This window comes from Rhinoraja longicauda, chromosome 9, assembly GCF_053455715.1.
Source record: "Rhinoraja longicauda isolate Sanriku21f chromosome 9, sRhiLon1.1, whole genome shotgun sequence".
NCBI classification, from domain to species: Eukaryota; Metazoa; Chordata; class Chondrichthyes; order Rajiformes; family Arhynchobatidae; genus Rhinoraja; species Rhinoraja longicauda.
Window position 1 is genome coordinate 64059181 of NC_135961.1, and position 16418 is coordinate 64075598.

Consider the following 16418-nt stretch of genomic DNA (forward strand, 5'->3'; position numbering starts at 1 on the left):
CCGAATGGCCTCCTCCTGCACCTATTGTCTATTGTCTATTGTCCAAAGACGTACAGGTCTGAAGGTTAATTGGCTTCGGTTAAAAAGTGTAAGAATGTTCCCTGGTGCGTGTAGGATAGTGCTAGTGTACGGGGTGACCGCTGGTCGGCGCGGACCCGGAGGGCCGAATGGCCCCCCGTTTCTTGGACCGTGACCTCGTAAACAAAAAGCAGAACGGGGAACGTCAAGCTCCCGATCGAAGAAAGGAGTTGAAGTGCTGAAGGTTTTTTCACTCCCATGGCCTGGTGTTAACTTTCGGAGCGTAATTACCAGCAGTCGACAGCGTGGCAAACGTGAACAATTTAACAACCGATCTCCTTTTCAGGTGCGGGCTTCGACAGGCGTTTTCCGGGCCAGCATTCCGTATGCATGTAGTAATAACAAACAATGCATCGAAGTAGAGAACATTCTCTTCGTGACTTTAATCCACACGGACATTATTCATGTTTTTTTCTGAACCAAAATTCATTCCACTACTATCATGCCTTTGTCCTGACCAGAACAACTTGACCGTGTGGAAGATGGCATGAATCATATCAACCAAGACATGAAGGAGGCTGAGAAAACATTAAAAGATTTAGGGAAATGCTGTGGCCTTTTCATATGCCCTTGCAACAAGTAGGTACAGGATTCTCAGTCCAGTTGTGGAGTGTCCAGTTGTCACAGTGAATGTCTGAAAAGTTTTTTATCCTTTTTTTTGAAATTGTCTTTTTTATTTCCCCCCCCCCACCCCCACCCCACTATATGTCCTTTCTTTCTCATCTGCTTCAATGTGCGGCGATTTATGTATGTATGTATATATATATATATATATGTGTATGTGTATGTGTTAAACAAAAAAAACAAAAAACAATCTTGTGTTCAACCAGAGCAACTGGAGCGTATCGAGGAAGGAATGGACCAAATCAATAAGGATATGAAGGAGGCAGAAAAGAATTTGACAGATCTAGGAAAATTCTGTGGTCTTTGTGCCTGCCCGTGCAACAAGTAGGTGGTGTCTGCTTGACTGCCTGCCTGCTTGTCAAAGCTTCCGAGCACCCAAGGCTCAAGATAAGCCTTGTGCAGCTCATCCACTATTCGGCAATAGAGGGAGGATGAGCGTGCGGCATGCAGAATAATAATAATAATAATTAATAATAATAACAATGATGATAATGATGATAATAATAATAATAATAATAATAAATACCATTTTTAAAGGTGTATAGGAAAAAAACTGCAGATGCTGGTTTAAATCGAAGGTAGACACAAAATGCTGGAGAAACTCAGCGGGACAGGCAGCATCCCTGGAGAGAAGGAATGGGTGACGTTTCGGGCCGAGACCCTCCTTCAGACCCGACCCGCTGGGTTACTCCAGCATTTTGTGTCACTACCTACCATTTCTAAAGGCATCCATTTCATAGTGTAGGCTCTCGGATCGATGTAATGTACTAAGAAATCAGGCGTGCTGCAGCAAAGACACCCATCTTTGACCTTCTCCTGCATGCTCAGCGCACCCCCTCGACGTCCAGTCATAGACCGCAACCCTAAATAATAGAGTATTACTGGAACACACTCGGTTTGGGCACCATTGCACGGATCAGTCCAAGGATGACCCGCGTTTATGCGTCACGTGACGGTGCGCGCCGTAGGCGTGTTCACGTACGCAGTGACGGACGGACGCATTGTGTTGTGCGATGGATCTCAGCTTGTTGGGATCCATCGGGGCGCGTCGCACGTTGAAATGCCAAACGCACAAAAAGGAATAACGAAAACCTAAAAAAGTATGAGGGAAGAATATGGCCAACTCGACCTCCCTGCAAGGACCACACGGTCCAAATGTAATTCTCAGCCGAGCACCACACCAGCAGAAAGGTTCACGCAAATCAAAACAGCCTCCTCTGCCCTTCTGTGGTCACCGTTCACCAACGTTTTATGAAAAGTCTTGTTAACCGAGCATGCTTATTACCACCAATTTGTTTAATGCCTGAGTGTGTTCTTGTACGTCATGTAATAATCTATTATTTGAGCATGCAGACTTACCAACGGGGTCTGACCATGTGCAGTAAGTTGTAACAGATTGTCACCACCAAACATTGAATTCTGAACCATGCTTGATTACCATCTGAAAATTATGAGAGTTTAGTTCAGTTTCTGTTTGACGTATTGTCACGTCAGCCGAGGTACAGTGAAAAGCTTTACTTTAAGTTAACTTGGATTATGAAAAGATTTAGACTTTCGACATTCAGCGTGGAAACAGGCCCTTCGGCCCACCGAGTCCGTGCCGACCGGCGATCGCCCCGTACACAGGCACCGTCCGACACACCAGGGACAATTTACAATTTTTACCGTAGCATTTAACCTGCAAACCTGTGCGCCTTTGGAGTGTGGGAGGAACATGGAGGAAACGCACACGGTCACGGGGAGAACGTGCAAACTCCGTGCAGATAGCGCCCGAGGTCAGGATCGAACCCGGGTGTCTGAAGCTGTGAGGCAGCAACACTACCGCTGCGCCACTGTGCCGCCCACTGGATGACAACCAAGCCCTGATCCTGGTTCTGATCCTAATCCTAATCCTGATCCCACCTCGGATGGATCCCAACTATTTTTTGGAGACACAAGGAATTGCAGATGCTGCCGCTTTACAAAAAAAAAAAGACACCAAGCGCTGGAGTAACTCAGCAGAACCAGGGGCCACGGTTTAAGAATAAGGGGTAGGCCATTTAGGACGGAGATGAGGAAAAACTTTTTCAGTCAGAGAGTTGTGAATCTGTGGAATTCTCTGCCTCAGAAGGCAGTGGAGGCCAATTCTCTGAATGCATTCAAGAGAGAGCTAGATAGAGCTCTTAAGGATAGCGGATTCAGGGGGTATGGGGAGAAGGCAGGAACGGGGTACTGATTGAAAATGATCAGCCATGATCACATTGAATGGCGGTGCTGGCTCGAAGGGCCGAATGGCCTCCTCCTGCACCTATTGTCTATTGTCAGGCAGCATCTCTGGAGAACATGGATGGTTGGCGTTTTGGGTCGGGACCCAGTCTGAAGAAGGGTCTCGACTGGAAAGGTCACCTACCCATGTTCTCCAGAGATGCTGCCTGACCCGCTGAGTTACTCCGGCCCTTGGTGTCTTTTTGTCCTGTTATTTTTTATTCGTTTCACAAGATGTCACAGGCAGAGAGACCCAAGACCTATTACACACACCCACTTCCTCATGGCAGCATGCTGATGAGACTTTAATTGGAATCAATGCACTGTGGGTGCATGCTTCAGTAGCTCTGACCAGCATCAGGAACCTTCCTGGTAACCCTTCACCAAGTATCGATTAAACATTGGCCGCCGGAGAATTGAACAAAACAATCTCTGCTCCGGCAACACCATGCTTGTCTGCATCAAGTGAAGACCATAAGACCATAAGGCATGGGAGCAGAATTAGGCCGTTCAGCCCATCGGGTCTGCTCTGCCATTCAATCATGGCTGATCTATTTTTCCCTCTCAACCTCATTCTCCTGCCTTCTCCCCGTAACCTTTGACGCCCATACCAATCAAGAACCTATCAATCTCCGTTTTTAAATTATCCACAGCCGTCGGTGGCAATGAATTCCACAGATTCACCACCCTCTGACTACAGAAATTCCTCCTCATCTCCATTCTAAAGGAACGTCCTTTAATTCTGAGGCTGTGCTCTCTGGCCCTAGACTCTCCCTGTAGTGACTAAGTTTCAATAAGATCTTCCGTCATCCTTCTAAACTCCAACGAGTACAGGCCCAGAGGTGTCGGTTCGATCCTGACATCGGCAGCTGTCTGTGTGGAGTTCGCACGTTCTCCCTGTGACCGCGTGGGTTTCCTCCAGGTGCGCCGGTTTCCCCCCACGCACCGAAGACGCGCGGGTTTGCAGGTTAGTCGACCTCTTTAAATTGCCCCTAGGGTGTAGGAAGTGGATGACATGAGGAATAGCATAGAACGAGAGTGAACGGATGATCGATGGTCGGCATGGGACTCGGTGGGCCGAAGGGCCTGTTTCCATGCTGTATCTTTCAATCAATCAAACAAAGCTCTGCTTGTTTGCTTTTCCTTCTACCCCATGATATGTATAACATACACACGCACACACACATATATATACACACACATGCACAGACACACATATATATACACACACATGCACACATATACACACACATATATATATACACACACATGCACAGACACACATATATATATGCACACATATAAATATAGACACACATGCACACGCACATATATATATACACATAAATATATATACATGCATATATACACACACACACGCATAGATATACATACATACACATACATATACACATATGCATATATATATATGCACACACATATACACGCATATACATATATACACACACACACACATATGTACAAATATACACACACAAACACATATATGTATGATATATATACATATATAAACACACACACACACATACATATATGTACACATATACACACATATGTGTGATATATATACATATATAAACACACACACACACATATGTACACATACACACACATATATGTGTGATATATAATACATATATAAACACACACATACATATTAAATATACATAAAAACAAACAAACAATAATAGTGCAAACAGACAGAACCAATGTGACCAACTCAATGTCATTTTCTACCCAATCTATGCTCGATCATTTAAACGTGGAATCACATTTTGTTGACCTGATCAGGAGCAATGGAACTGTTCTATGGCAGGCTGATGGTGCATGTTTTTGCAAGCCAGTCCCAATCCAATCTCACCCCCCAACCATGCTGTTGGAGAATCAGTCACCTTTCATTTGGCCAGGTGCTCCAGGCAAAACAGAGTGGCACTCTAACACAAGCACGATGCTGCACATCTCAGAGGCCTGGTACTGCAGCAGTGCCGTGATTTGTATGTTATTGTAGACTGGGTCTTTACATTTATTTGTAGTTCACACTGGTTGTGCAAGTCATTTTTTCTTCCAGCCTGCTCTCGGTTAACTGTCTCGGGCTCTGTTTAATGATCTTCCGCCTCCCCCCCCCGCCCCATATGACTCTCCTGTCAGAGATCCACTCTACCTGTACTCCTGAGCAGGAAGGAACTGCAGATGCTGGTTTAAACCGAAGACAGACACAAAATGCTGGAGTGACTCAGCGGGGACAGGCGGCATCTCTGGAGAGGAGGAGGAATGGGTGGTGTTTCGTGTGTCGAGACCCTTCTTCGCCCGTTCCTTCTCTCCAGAGACGCTGCCTGTCCCGCTGAGTTACTCCAGCGTTTTGTGTCAATCGAAGACGTACAGGTATGTAGGTTAATTGGCTGGGTAAATGTAAAAATTGTCCCTAGTGGGTGTAGGATAGTGTTAATGTACGGGGATCACTGGGCGGCACGGACTTGGAGGGCCGAAAAGGCCTGTTTCCGGCTGTATATATATGATATGATATGATATGATATGACCCGTACTCTTGATCGGTCACTGCGTCCGTTACTGCGAGCCAACCCTTGCGCAAGTGAACCAGCAGAGAGCCGGAGCTGCCTGAACTTGTCTCACGTTGCCTTCTCATTGCCCAGGGTACGAGGGCTTCTCCAGGGCTTTTGCCTCATCAGGCGGATTACTTTCCCCCATCGCTTTCTCGTCTTACGCTCTCGCATTTGTTTCACTCCACTGTTTGTCTTCAGTCCGTGTATTCGTTTACGAGGGTGTTGTACAACAGGGATTGATGTTTATTAGAAGCGGTACCGATATATTAGACGGGGATGTAAACACCATTTTAAATCTAGAGGGAACCACTCAACATAAGACTGGTACAGTGGTTCAGAGGAACAATCTCAAATCGCTGATCTTAACCTGGTTATCTTAATAACTAATGAACAACAGGTTAACAATACCACCAAATCCATTGTCTCCAGCAATAAAGGAGAGAGAATTGTAGTCTTTTAAAAATGCTCCTCACTTATTCCCGAATGGATGATTTGCCTTCTGATGCTCATGCCGACTTGGCAGTGATATTTGCAACCCAGAGTGTTGTGCTGGTTCATAAATCCAATGTTTTTCCAAAACCTCCAGCATAACGTGCAACATATTCCCATTGAAGTGAAAATGAAATGGATGTTTACAGCGATTATGGAAACATTTAATCGAACCACATAATATATCGGTATGCTATCATTTTCTCAAATGTCCGTTCGCCTGATCCAGTGGGAAGGTTGGAGCGTGAGGTCGGCAAGGATTTGGTTCCAATGTGCACTACTGACCTGTCTCGTTGTCTTAATTGCCCAGACTCAAGTCAAGCGATGCCTATAAAAAGGCATGGGGGAACAACCAGGATGGAGTGGTGGCCAGCCAGCCGGCTCGTGTGATGGATGAACGTGAGCAGATGGCCATCAGCGGGGGGTTTATCCGCAGGTGGGCTCAACTCTCCATCCATCTTTGTGCATGGATCTACAATGCCTGGAACACGCTGCCAGAGGTGGGGTGTGGGGTGGGGGTGGGGGTGGAAGGGGAGGAGGCTGGGGGGAGGTGGGGGCATTGGTGAGACCGCACCTGGAGTATTGCGTACAGTTTTGGTCTCCTAATCTGAGGAAAGACGAGTACAGAGAAGGTTCACCAGATTGGTTCCTGGGATGGCAGGACTTTCATATGAAGAAAGACTGGATAGACTCGGCTTGTACTCGCTGGAATTGAGAAGATTGAGGGGGGATCTTATAGAAACTTACAAAATTCTTAAGGGGTTGGACAGGCTAGATGCAGGAAGATTGTTCCCGATGTTGGGGAAGTCCAGAACAAGGGGTCACAGTTTAAGGATAAGGGGGAAGTCTTTTAGGACCGAGATGAGAAAGTTTTTTTTCACACAGATAGTGGTGAATCTGTGCAATTCTCTGCCACAGAGGGCAGTTGAGGCCAGTTCATTGGCTATATTTAAGAGGGAGTTAGATGTGGCCCTTGTGGCTAAAGGGATCAGGGGGTATGGAGAGAAGGCAGGTACAGGATACTGAGTTGGATGATCAGCCATGATCATATTGAATGGCGGTGCAGGCTCGAAGGGCCGAATGGCCTACTCCTGCACCTATTTTCTATGTTTCTATACGAGCATCCTGTTTAAGAGACTTTTCGATAGGCACATGGACATGTGGAATCTGTGGAACTCTCTGCCTCAGAAGGCAGTGGAGGCCAATTCTCTGAATGCATTCAAGGGAGAGTTAGATGGGGCTCTTAAAGGTAGCAGAGTCAAAGGATATGGGGAGAAGGGAGGAACGGGGTACTGATTGTGGATGATCAGCCATGATCACAGTGAATGGCGGTGCTGGCTCGAAGGGCCGAATGGCCTACTCCTGCACCTATTGCCCGTTGTCTATTGTCTATTGACATGCATGCAATGGTGGGGTATGGATCACGTGCAAGCTCATAAGCATTGGAGGGACAAGGAACTGCAGATGCTGGTAGATAGACACAAAATGCTGAAGATTTCAGTTGCAGTTTCAGTTTCTTGTCACGTGTACCGAGGTACAGTGAAAAGCTTTTGGTGCGTGCAGTCAGTGGAAAGACAACACATGATTACAGTCAAGCCATTTACAGTGTATACATACGTGATAATGGAATAACGTTCAGTGCAAGGTAAAGCCAGTAAAATCTGATTAGAGTCTGTGGATCCCCAATGAGGTAGATGGTAGATTATGAATAACTCAGCGGGTCAGGCAGCATCTCTGGAGGAAAGGAATAGGTAACGTGTCGGGTCGGAACCTTTCTTCAGATTCCTTTTCTCCAGAGGCGCTGTCTGACCTGCTGAATTACTCCAGCATTTTGTGTCCATCTTTGGTATAAACCAGCATCTGCAGTACCTTCAGATACAGATTCACAGTGAAAAGCTTTTGTTGTGTGTTATCTAAACAGAGGAAAGACTATCCATGATTACAATAGACGATAGACAATAGGTGCAGGAGTAGGCCATTTGGCCCTTCGAGCCAGCACCACGATTCATGGCTGATCATTCTCAATCAGTACCCCGTTCCTGCCTTCTCCCTATAACCTCTGACTCCGCTATCCTTAAGAGCTCTATCTAGCTCTCTCTTGAATGCATTCAGAGAACTGGCCTCCACTGCCTTCTGAGGCAGAGAATTCCACAGATTTACAACTCTCTGACTGAAAAAGTTTTTCCTCATCTCCGTTATAAATGGCCTACCCCTTATTCTTAAACTGTGGCCCCTGGTTCTGGACTCCCCCAACATTGGGAACCTGTTTCCTGCCTCTAACGTGTCCAACCCCTTAATAATCTTATACTTTTCGATAAGATCCCCTCTCATCCTTCTAAATTCCAGTGTATACAAGCCTAGTCGCTCCAGTCTTTCAACATACGACAGTCCCGCCATTCCGGGAATTAACCTAATAAAATTACAGTCGAGCCTCCCACAGTGTACGGATACAGGTTAGAGGGAATAGTCGGCATTTCTAGGATTCCTCATTTCTATTTTCGGTGAGGCGTTGGGAAGTTAATGTTAGCTTGTATGTTGTATGGTGCAGATGACAGCACCCAATGCAAGTAATACCCTTAAAGAGATCTTCTTCTGGCACAGAGTTACAGATGATGCCCGGGAAAATGAGATGGATGATAATTTAGAGCAAGTTGGTGGCATCATTGGCAATCTTCGCCACATGGCACTGGACATGGGCAACGAGATTGATACACAAAACCGCCAGATCGATAGGATTATGGAGAAGGTAAGACCACGAGCAAATCGTTCTTTTAAGAGCCGGTAATGAATGTTGCATTCTCCACAGCCAGTAGTGACGACTTCAGCGGTATGAATGTTGATTTCTCTAACTTCAAGTGACCCCTTGCTCTCCCTCTCTCTCCTTCCCTCCCCCATCCTCGTTCTCCGACTAGTTATACGGTCCTTTTGATTGATTTTACTGTTAGTATGCCTCCTTGTCACCTTCCCCTCTGCCAACAATGAACCATTCTACACCCCAGCGGTATGAACATTGACTTCTCTAACTTCAGATAGTCCTTGCTTTCCCTCCCTCTCTATCCCCTTCCCTTTCCCAGTTGTCCCACCAGTCTTCCTGTCTCCGACTACATTTTATCTTTGTCCAGCCCCCTCCCCTGACATCAGTCTGAAGTCGGGTCTCGACCCGAAACGTCACCCATTCCTTCTCTCCAGAGATGCTGCCTGACTCGCTGAGTTACTCCAGCATTTTGTGTCTCCCTTCGATTTGAACCAGCATCTGCAGTTATTATTTTTCCTACTATTCTACATTTCCTTATCATCGGCTGCTGTTATCTGTTGTTTTCACACCTTACACTTCCATATCTCTGGACTCCCCTGTCTCTAACCGAAACGTCACCCATTCCTTTTCTCCAAGGATGTTGTCTGTCCCGCTGAGTTACTCCAGCATTTTATGTCCACCTCAGAATCAGAATCAGAATAACCTTTATTGTCATCCAAAAAAACAAGTCTTTTGGACAAAATTCCATTACCCACAATCCAACAATAAGAGCAATAAAAATAAGCAGTAACACACACAATCACAAAAACCAACACAAAACAAAAAAAAGAAATCTATCACAGTGAGTCTCCTCCAGTCACCTCCTCACTGTGATGGGAGGCCAGAATGTCTTTTCTCTTCCCATGCCGTCTTCTCCCACGGTCATGCTGTTGAAGTTGCCACGTTCCAGGCCGCGCCGGACGGTGAAAGGTCCGTGGTGGGCCGACCCGAGTCCCGCGATCCGGGGCGGGCGAAGGCGCTGCTGTTGCACGTCGGGGCGGTCGTGGCTCCCGACATTGTAAACCAGCGAATGTCGTTGCTCGCTACACGCTTCAGAATTATTGTTGTGTTTAGACTTTAGACTCTAGAGGTACAGCGCAGAAGCAGGACATTCGGCCCACTGGGTCCGCGCCGACCAGCGATAGACAACAGACAATAGGTGCAGGAGTAGGCCATTCGGCCCTTCGAGCCAGCACCGCCATTCAATGTGATCATGGCTGATCATTCTCAATCAGTACCCCGTTCCTGCCTTCTCCCCATACCCCCTGACTCCGCTATCCTTAAGAGCTATCCTTAAGAGCTCTATCTAGCTCTCTCTTGAATGCATTCAGAGAATTGGCCTCCCCTGCCTTCTGTCTATGCCTCTCATAATTTTATATACTTCTGCCAAGTCGACCCCCAATCGCCGATGAACTGGAAAATTTAGCTTTCACATCGCTCTCAGCAAAACGTCGTCTGATTTAGTCATGGAGTGCTGGAGTCACTCGGCGGGTCAGGCAGCATCTCTGAAGAACATGGGGATTGGTGGCGTTTCGGGTTAAGTCCCTTTTTCAGACTGATGAAGAAGCGTCACCTATCCACATTCTCCAGAGATGCTGCCTGATCCCCTGAGTCACTCCAGCACTTTGTTTTTTTTTGTGTGGACTCCAGCATTTGCAGTAGCTTGTATCTCATCTGATTTTAGTAAGTGGAGAAGAGGTAGAAGAGGTCCCATCCTGTTGGGAGTTTCAAAATTTGGTGGGGGCGATCATAACAAAAACAACACCTTGTGGCAAATCCCCGTTGTCTGACGGAATCCCGAGGGACATCAGACGTTGCAACCAGCACCTTTCACATTGAAAACAAAGTTTGCAGATAAATGGTTTTCAACCTGCCTGTGCTAATAGAGTCACAGAGTCATAGAGTGATATAGTGTGGAAACAGGCCCTTCGGCCCAACTCGCCCACACCGGCCAACATTGTCAATAGACAATAGACAATAGGTGCAGGAGGAGGCCATTCGGCCCTTCGAGCCAGCACCGCCATTTAATGTGATAAGACAATAGACAATAGACAATAGGTGGAGGAGTAGGCCATTCGGCCCTTCGAGCCAGCACCGCCATTTAATGTGATCATGGCTGATCATTCTCAATCAGTACCCCGTTCTTGCCCTCTCCCCAAACCCACTGACTCCGCTATCCTTAAGAGCTCTATCTAGCTCTCTCTTTAATGCATTCAGAGAATTGGCCTCCACTGCCTTCTGAGGCAGAGAATTCCACAGATTTACAACTCTCTGACTCTGTCCACCTTCGATTTAAACCAGCGTCTGCAGTATTTTTTTCTTTAGCGCCAGGGATGGGGCAGGGTGGGCGGGGGTGTGGGGGAGTAAAAGTGCAACATTCTTCAAGACTTGTGTCCGATTTTTTTCCCCTCTACAAAGCTAAAGTGTGTATTTATCTCTTTTTTCTTTCGTTACGTTCTAGGCTGAGTCCAATAAAACCAGGATTGATGAAGCCAACCAACGTGCAACAAAAATGCTGGGCAGCGGCTAGGCTCATCTGTGGGACAGTCCTCGCCCTCCGGCCCTGCCGGGGAAGCAGCTTACAACTTGATTTTGTCGTGGTATTTACTGATTAGGTTTGCACTCATGCACATATCGGACCCAGTGTAACAGTTGCCCTGTCCAAGCTTGCCAAACTTTGAACTAGACTACGTGTTATTTATTTATTACTGGATGAACCTTATCCCAAAGGGTACATACGTATGTAGTGCTGGATTCACGGTTTTAACTCCCTAGTGAACCTTTACGAACCTTTCCTTTCAAACGTAAACAAAGTTTGCTTGGTTAGATAGAAATGCTAGAAAGGCTATTTTTTTTGTTTTAAAATGGCCAGAATGTACAGTATTGTCCTTCAAAATGGTGTCATTACACAAAGCTACTGCCATGTTCCTAGGTGTATCGTGATGGTAAAAGAACATGTCGTTTAAACAACCTTGTCTTATGTTTACTTCACAGAGCCATTCTAAGTTTTAACGTCACGGAAATGTGGTGTATGTAACTGTACACGTCCTTGCACTGAGCTGATGATATATATGCATGAAATTAACTTTAAGCCCTTCTTGCTAAATGATCTTCACATTGGTGGCAACCAATGCCTTGCCAAAGCATGCTCAGTATCGGGACACAGTTGATACCTTGGTAATATTTACAAGTCTACAGTAGTGCCGTGTTTTACGTTCAGGCAACAAAAACTCGGGACATGGCATAAAAATAAGGATAAAGCATTTACTAAATGAACAATTTGTACGACGAATATAATAGATCGATCTTCAGCAGTAAACGTCAACTCAATGCTAAAGCAAAATCTACTGGGGAAGTGGTCAGATGAGATTTAGGTACTGCTAACTGTGATTTCACCTGTTGGGGAAAGATTGCACTAATAGGGATGAATAGTTGTGTAAATAGGTCTGAATATTTATGAAAGATATGAAGTAGTTTTTATAAAGAAATTGTATTTTCTTTGTTATTATCCGCGTGTGGTTTGTATAAGTTTTCCTTGTTGCTTATGTAATAGGGCTCAGCCCAGCAAATGCCCAGACTGTGTCGTGTTTAAAAGACTCAAGTCTGGTAGTAAAATTGTTCTGGAAACAAAATGTGATTTGTAGCATGTAACATGAAATTCCTCCTGCCTTATGTTAGACCGTGAAGTGGTAACTGTTTTATAGTTAGTTAAAATAATTAAAAATGATGAAACCTGAGTTATACGCAGTTCAGTTTATTGTCACTGTCACGTGGTATTCTCTGATCGGCTGGTGAATAATTCCCTTTGTGTGATATAATAATGAAACTCGGCTACATAGCAGACTTTTCTCAGCACCACGGGGAATAATTTACTTCCAATTTCTGTCTTGAATTTAGATTATTTTTTTTAGATTTAGATTTAGATTTAGAGATACAGCGCGGAAACAGGCCCTTCGGCCCACCGGGTCCGCGCCGCCCAACGATCCCCGCACATTAACACTATCCTACACACACTAGGGACAATTTTTACATTTGCCTAGCCAATTAACCTACATACCTGTACGTCTTTGGAGTGTGGGAGGAAACCGAAGATCTCAGAGAAAACCCACGCAGATCACGGGGAGAACGTACAAACTCCGTTCAGACGGAGCCCGTAGTCAGGATCGAACCTGAGTCTCCAGCGCTGCATTCGCTGTAAGGCAGCAACTCTACCGCTGCGCCACCGTGCCGTTACTCTTATCAGGATGAACATTACCGCCCACTCCAGGTCTTGTGGTATTTAAAGAGATCCATCGTTACATACAGGTATGCTGGAGAAGAAATGGAAGGAGAGTTGAGTGCGCATGTTTGCCTGGTGCACGTTTAGATGAGGGAATTAAATGTAACGTCTCCAAGTTTGCGGACGACACAAAGCCGGGTGGCAGTGTGAGCTGCGAGGAGGATGCTAAGAGGCTGCAGGGTGACTTAGATGGGTTGGGTGAGTGGGCAGAAGCGTGGCAGATGCAGCCTAATGTGGATAAATGTGAGGTTACACACTTTGGTGGCAAGAACAAGAAGGCAGATTATTATCTGAATGGTGTCCGATTCGGATAAAGGGAGGTGCAACGAGACCTGGGTGTGCTTGTACATCAGTCACTGAAAGTAAGCATGTAGGTACAGCAGGCAGTGAAGAAAGCGAATGGCATGTTGGCCTTCATAGCGAGAGGCTTGAGTATAGGAGCAAGGAGGTCCTGCTGCAGTTGTACAGGGCCCTGGTGAGACCACACCTGGAGTATTGTGTTCAGTTTTGGTCACCTAATTTGAGGAAGGACATTCTTGCTATTAAGGGAGTGCAGCGTAGGCCCACCTGGTTATTCCGCGGGATGGCGGGACTGACATATGATGGAAGAATGGGTTGACTGGGTTTGTATTCTCTGGAATTTAGTAGGATGAGAGGGGATTTGATAGAAACAAAAAATTCTTACGGGAATGGACAGGCTAGATGCAGGAAAAATGTTCCCGATGTTGGGGGAGTCCAGAACCAGGGATCAGTTTAAGAATAAGGGGTAGGCCATTTAGGACTAAGATGAGGAAAAACTTTTTCATCCAGAGAGTTGAGAATCTGTGGAATTCTCTGCCACAGAAGGCAGTGGAGGCCAATTCACCGGATGTTTCCAAGAGAGAGTTAGATATAGCTCTTAGGGGTAACGGAATCACGGGATATGGGGAGAAAGCAGGAACGGGGTATAGATTTTGGATGATTAGCCATGATTATATTGAATGGCAGTGCTGGCTCGAAGGGCCGAATGGCCTACTCCTGCACCTATTTCCTATATTTACACCGTTGGGTACCAGTGGAGTTTCAGAAGACATTGGTGTGGGCTGAAGATCCAAAAACCTGTAAGCTCTTGTGTGACAGGGGACTTTTGCCCCCGTCATTCAGGGGCAGCACGATGGCGCAGCGGTAGAGTTGCAGCCTCACGACGCCAGAGACCCGGGTTCGATCCTGACCAAGGGGGCTGTCTGTGCGGAGTTTCTACGTTCTCCCCGTGACCTGCGTGGGTTTCCTCCGGGTGCTCCGGTTTCCTCCCACAATCCAAAGACGTGTAGGTTTGTAGGCTAATTGGCTTCTGTAAATTGTAAATTGCCCCTGAATCTGGAGGTGTGCGTTTTCAAACTTCTGTACCTCTTGTCTGATGGGAGAGAGGGGAGAAGAGGGAGTGACCGGGGTGAGACTGGGCCTTGATAATGCTGGTGGCCTTGCCGAGACAGCATGAAGTGTAGATGGAGTCCTTGGAAGAGAGTGTGTATACCAGTGTGTATAATAGAACTAATGTACTGGGTGATCGCTAGTCAGCGTGGACTCAGTGGGCCACAGGGCCTGTTAACACGCTGTATCTCCAAAGTGTAAAGTCCAATGTAAAGAAAATTGCTGCAATTGGCACTGAAGTTAGCCTGGTGAACAGGTTGGTAGCTCATGAGCGGGAGTTTATGTGTCCCCACAAATATTTGTTAATCACTATCAGCAAAGATATGAAAGAGGAAAGGATTTGTACAGATTTTCACATGGACCGCACAATCTCATGGCCTTTTCATGCACGCGTAATAACTCTATGTAAACAATGCACGCCCGAACTAGAATCGGTGGTACAGCGGTAGAATTGCACCCTTACAACGATTACAGCGCCGGAGACCCAGGTTCGATCCTGACTAGGGAGGCTGTCTGTACAGAGTTTGTACGTTCTCCCTGTGACTGCGTGGGTTTTCTCCGGGTGCTCTGGACTCCCCCTACACTCCAGACGTACTGGTTTATAGGTCAATTGGTATAAATGTAAATTGTCCCTAGCGCGTGTAGGATAGTGTTAACGTGCGGGGATCGCTGGTCGGCGTGGACTCGGTGGGCCGAAGGACCCGTTTCCGCGCTGTCTCGCCAAATAAAACCGCACTAGCCAACGTGACTATTTTCACGTGTAAACTCAAGAGTGCCACGCAAAGACAAGGGACAATTAACTGGGAGTAATAGAATGGCACGGTGAATCATTTCCAATCATTCTCCGGGGATTAGCAACCTATTATTAACAGTGAGCAAAATCAATTGGACACGGATCTGAGAGCAATGGGTAAAAATATACCTCAATGTAGCGGTTGGTAGAGGTTTCCTAACAGAGAATGCACCATTTTTACCACCTATCATTACAACAAGAAGGGTGGTATGGTGGTGGCACAGCGGTAGAGCTGCTGCCTTACAGCGCCAGAGACCCGGGTTCGATCCTGACGATGGGTGCTGTCTGTACGGAGTTTGTACGTTCTCCCCCTGACTGCATTCGTTTTCTCCGAGATCTTCGGTTTCCTCCCACACTCCAAAGACGTACAGGTTTGTGGGTTAATTGGCCTGGCCTAAATGTAAATTGTCCCTAGATTTTATTTAGATTTTAGAGATACAGCTCGGAAACAGGCCCTTCGGCCCACCGAGTCCGCGCTGCCCAGCGATCCCCGCACATTAGCACTATCCCACACACACTATGGACAATTTTTACATTTACCCAGTCAATTAACCTACAAACCTGCACGTCTTTGGAGTGTGGGAGGAAACCGAAGATCTCGGAGAAAACCCACGCAGGTCACGGGGAGAACGTACAAACTCCGTACAGACGGCGCTTGTAGTCAGGATCGAACCTGAGTCTCCGGCGCTGCATTCGCTGTAAGGCAGCAGCTCTACCGCTGCGCCACCGTGCCGCCCCCTAGTGTTTGTAGGATAGTATTAGTGTGAGGGGATCGCTGGTCGGCGCGGACTCGGTGGGCCGAGGGGCCTGTTTCAGCGCTGTGTCTCTAAATTAAACTAAACTAAACAAGCTGTGAAATTATACCCATTTCTATTTCTCCTTCCACCTTTGGCAATGCTGAATTATCCTTACTTTCTTGATTCCACGCAAGAGTGGGAAGAGCAGTAGAAGTAGAATTGTGAAAATCCAGGTTAAAATCTATGTCCTTGGTGTGGGGGAAGTTACCTTCTACATAGAACGACCATGTGCTGAGGCTAGACACAAAGTGTCGGGAGTAACTCAACTCAAGGATGGGTGAAGTTTCGGGTCAGGATCATTCTTCAGTCTGACCCGTTCAGTTGACTC

The 16418-nt window shown here is 46.5% G+C and overlaps 1 protein-coding gene across 2 annotated transcripts in view; it reads left to right on the forward strand.

Moving 5' to 3' along the window:
• The window catches only part of snap25a (synaptosome associated protein 25a), an 86600-nt gene extending 74058 nt beyond the window's left edge, over positions 1-12542 (forward strand). The window contains exons 5-8 of one of the 2 annotated variants that reach the window (XM_078405641.1): positions 909-1026; positions 6328-6453; positions 8619-8763; positions 11273-12542. In XM_078405641.1, the coding sequence (XP_078261767.1) occupies positions 909-1026; positions 6328-6453; positions 8619-8763; positions 11273-11341 (458 nt within the window). In that variant the 3' untranslated portion in view covers positions 11342-12542. Of the gene's footprint in view, positions 1-539; positions 658-908; positions 1027-6327; positions 6454-8618; positions 8764-11272 lie in introns of both variants that reach the window. The other variant, XM_078405640.1, reaches the window with a different exon arrangement.
• The last annotated feature ends 3876 nt before the right edge of the window (positions 12543-16418 follow it).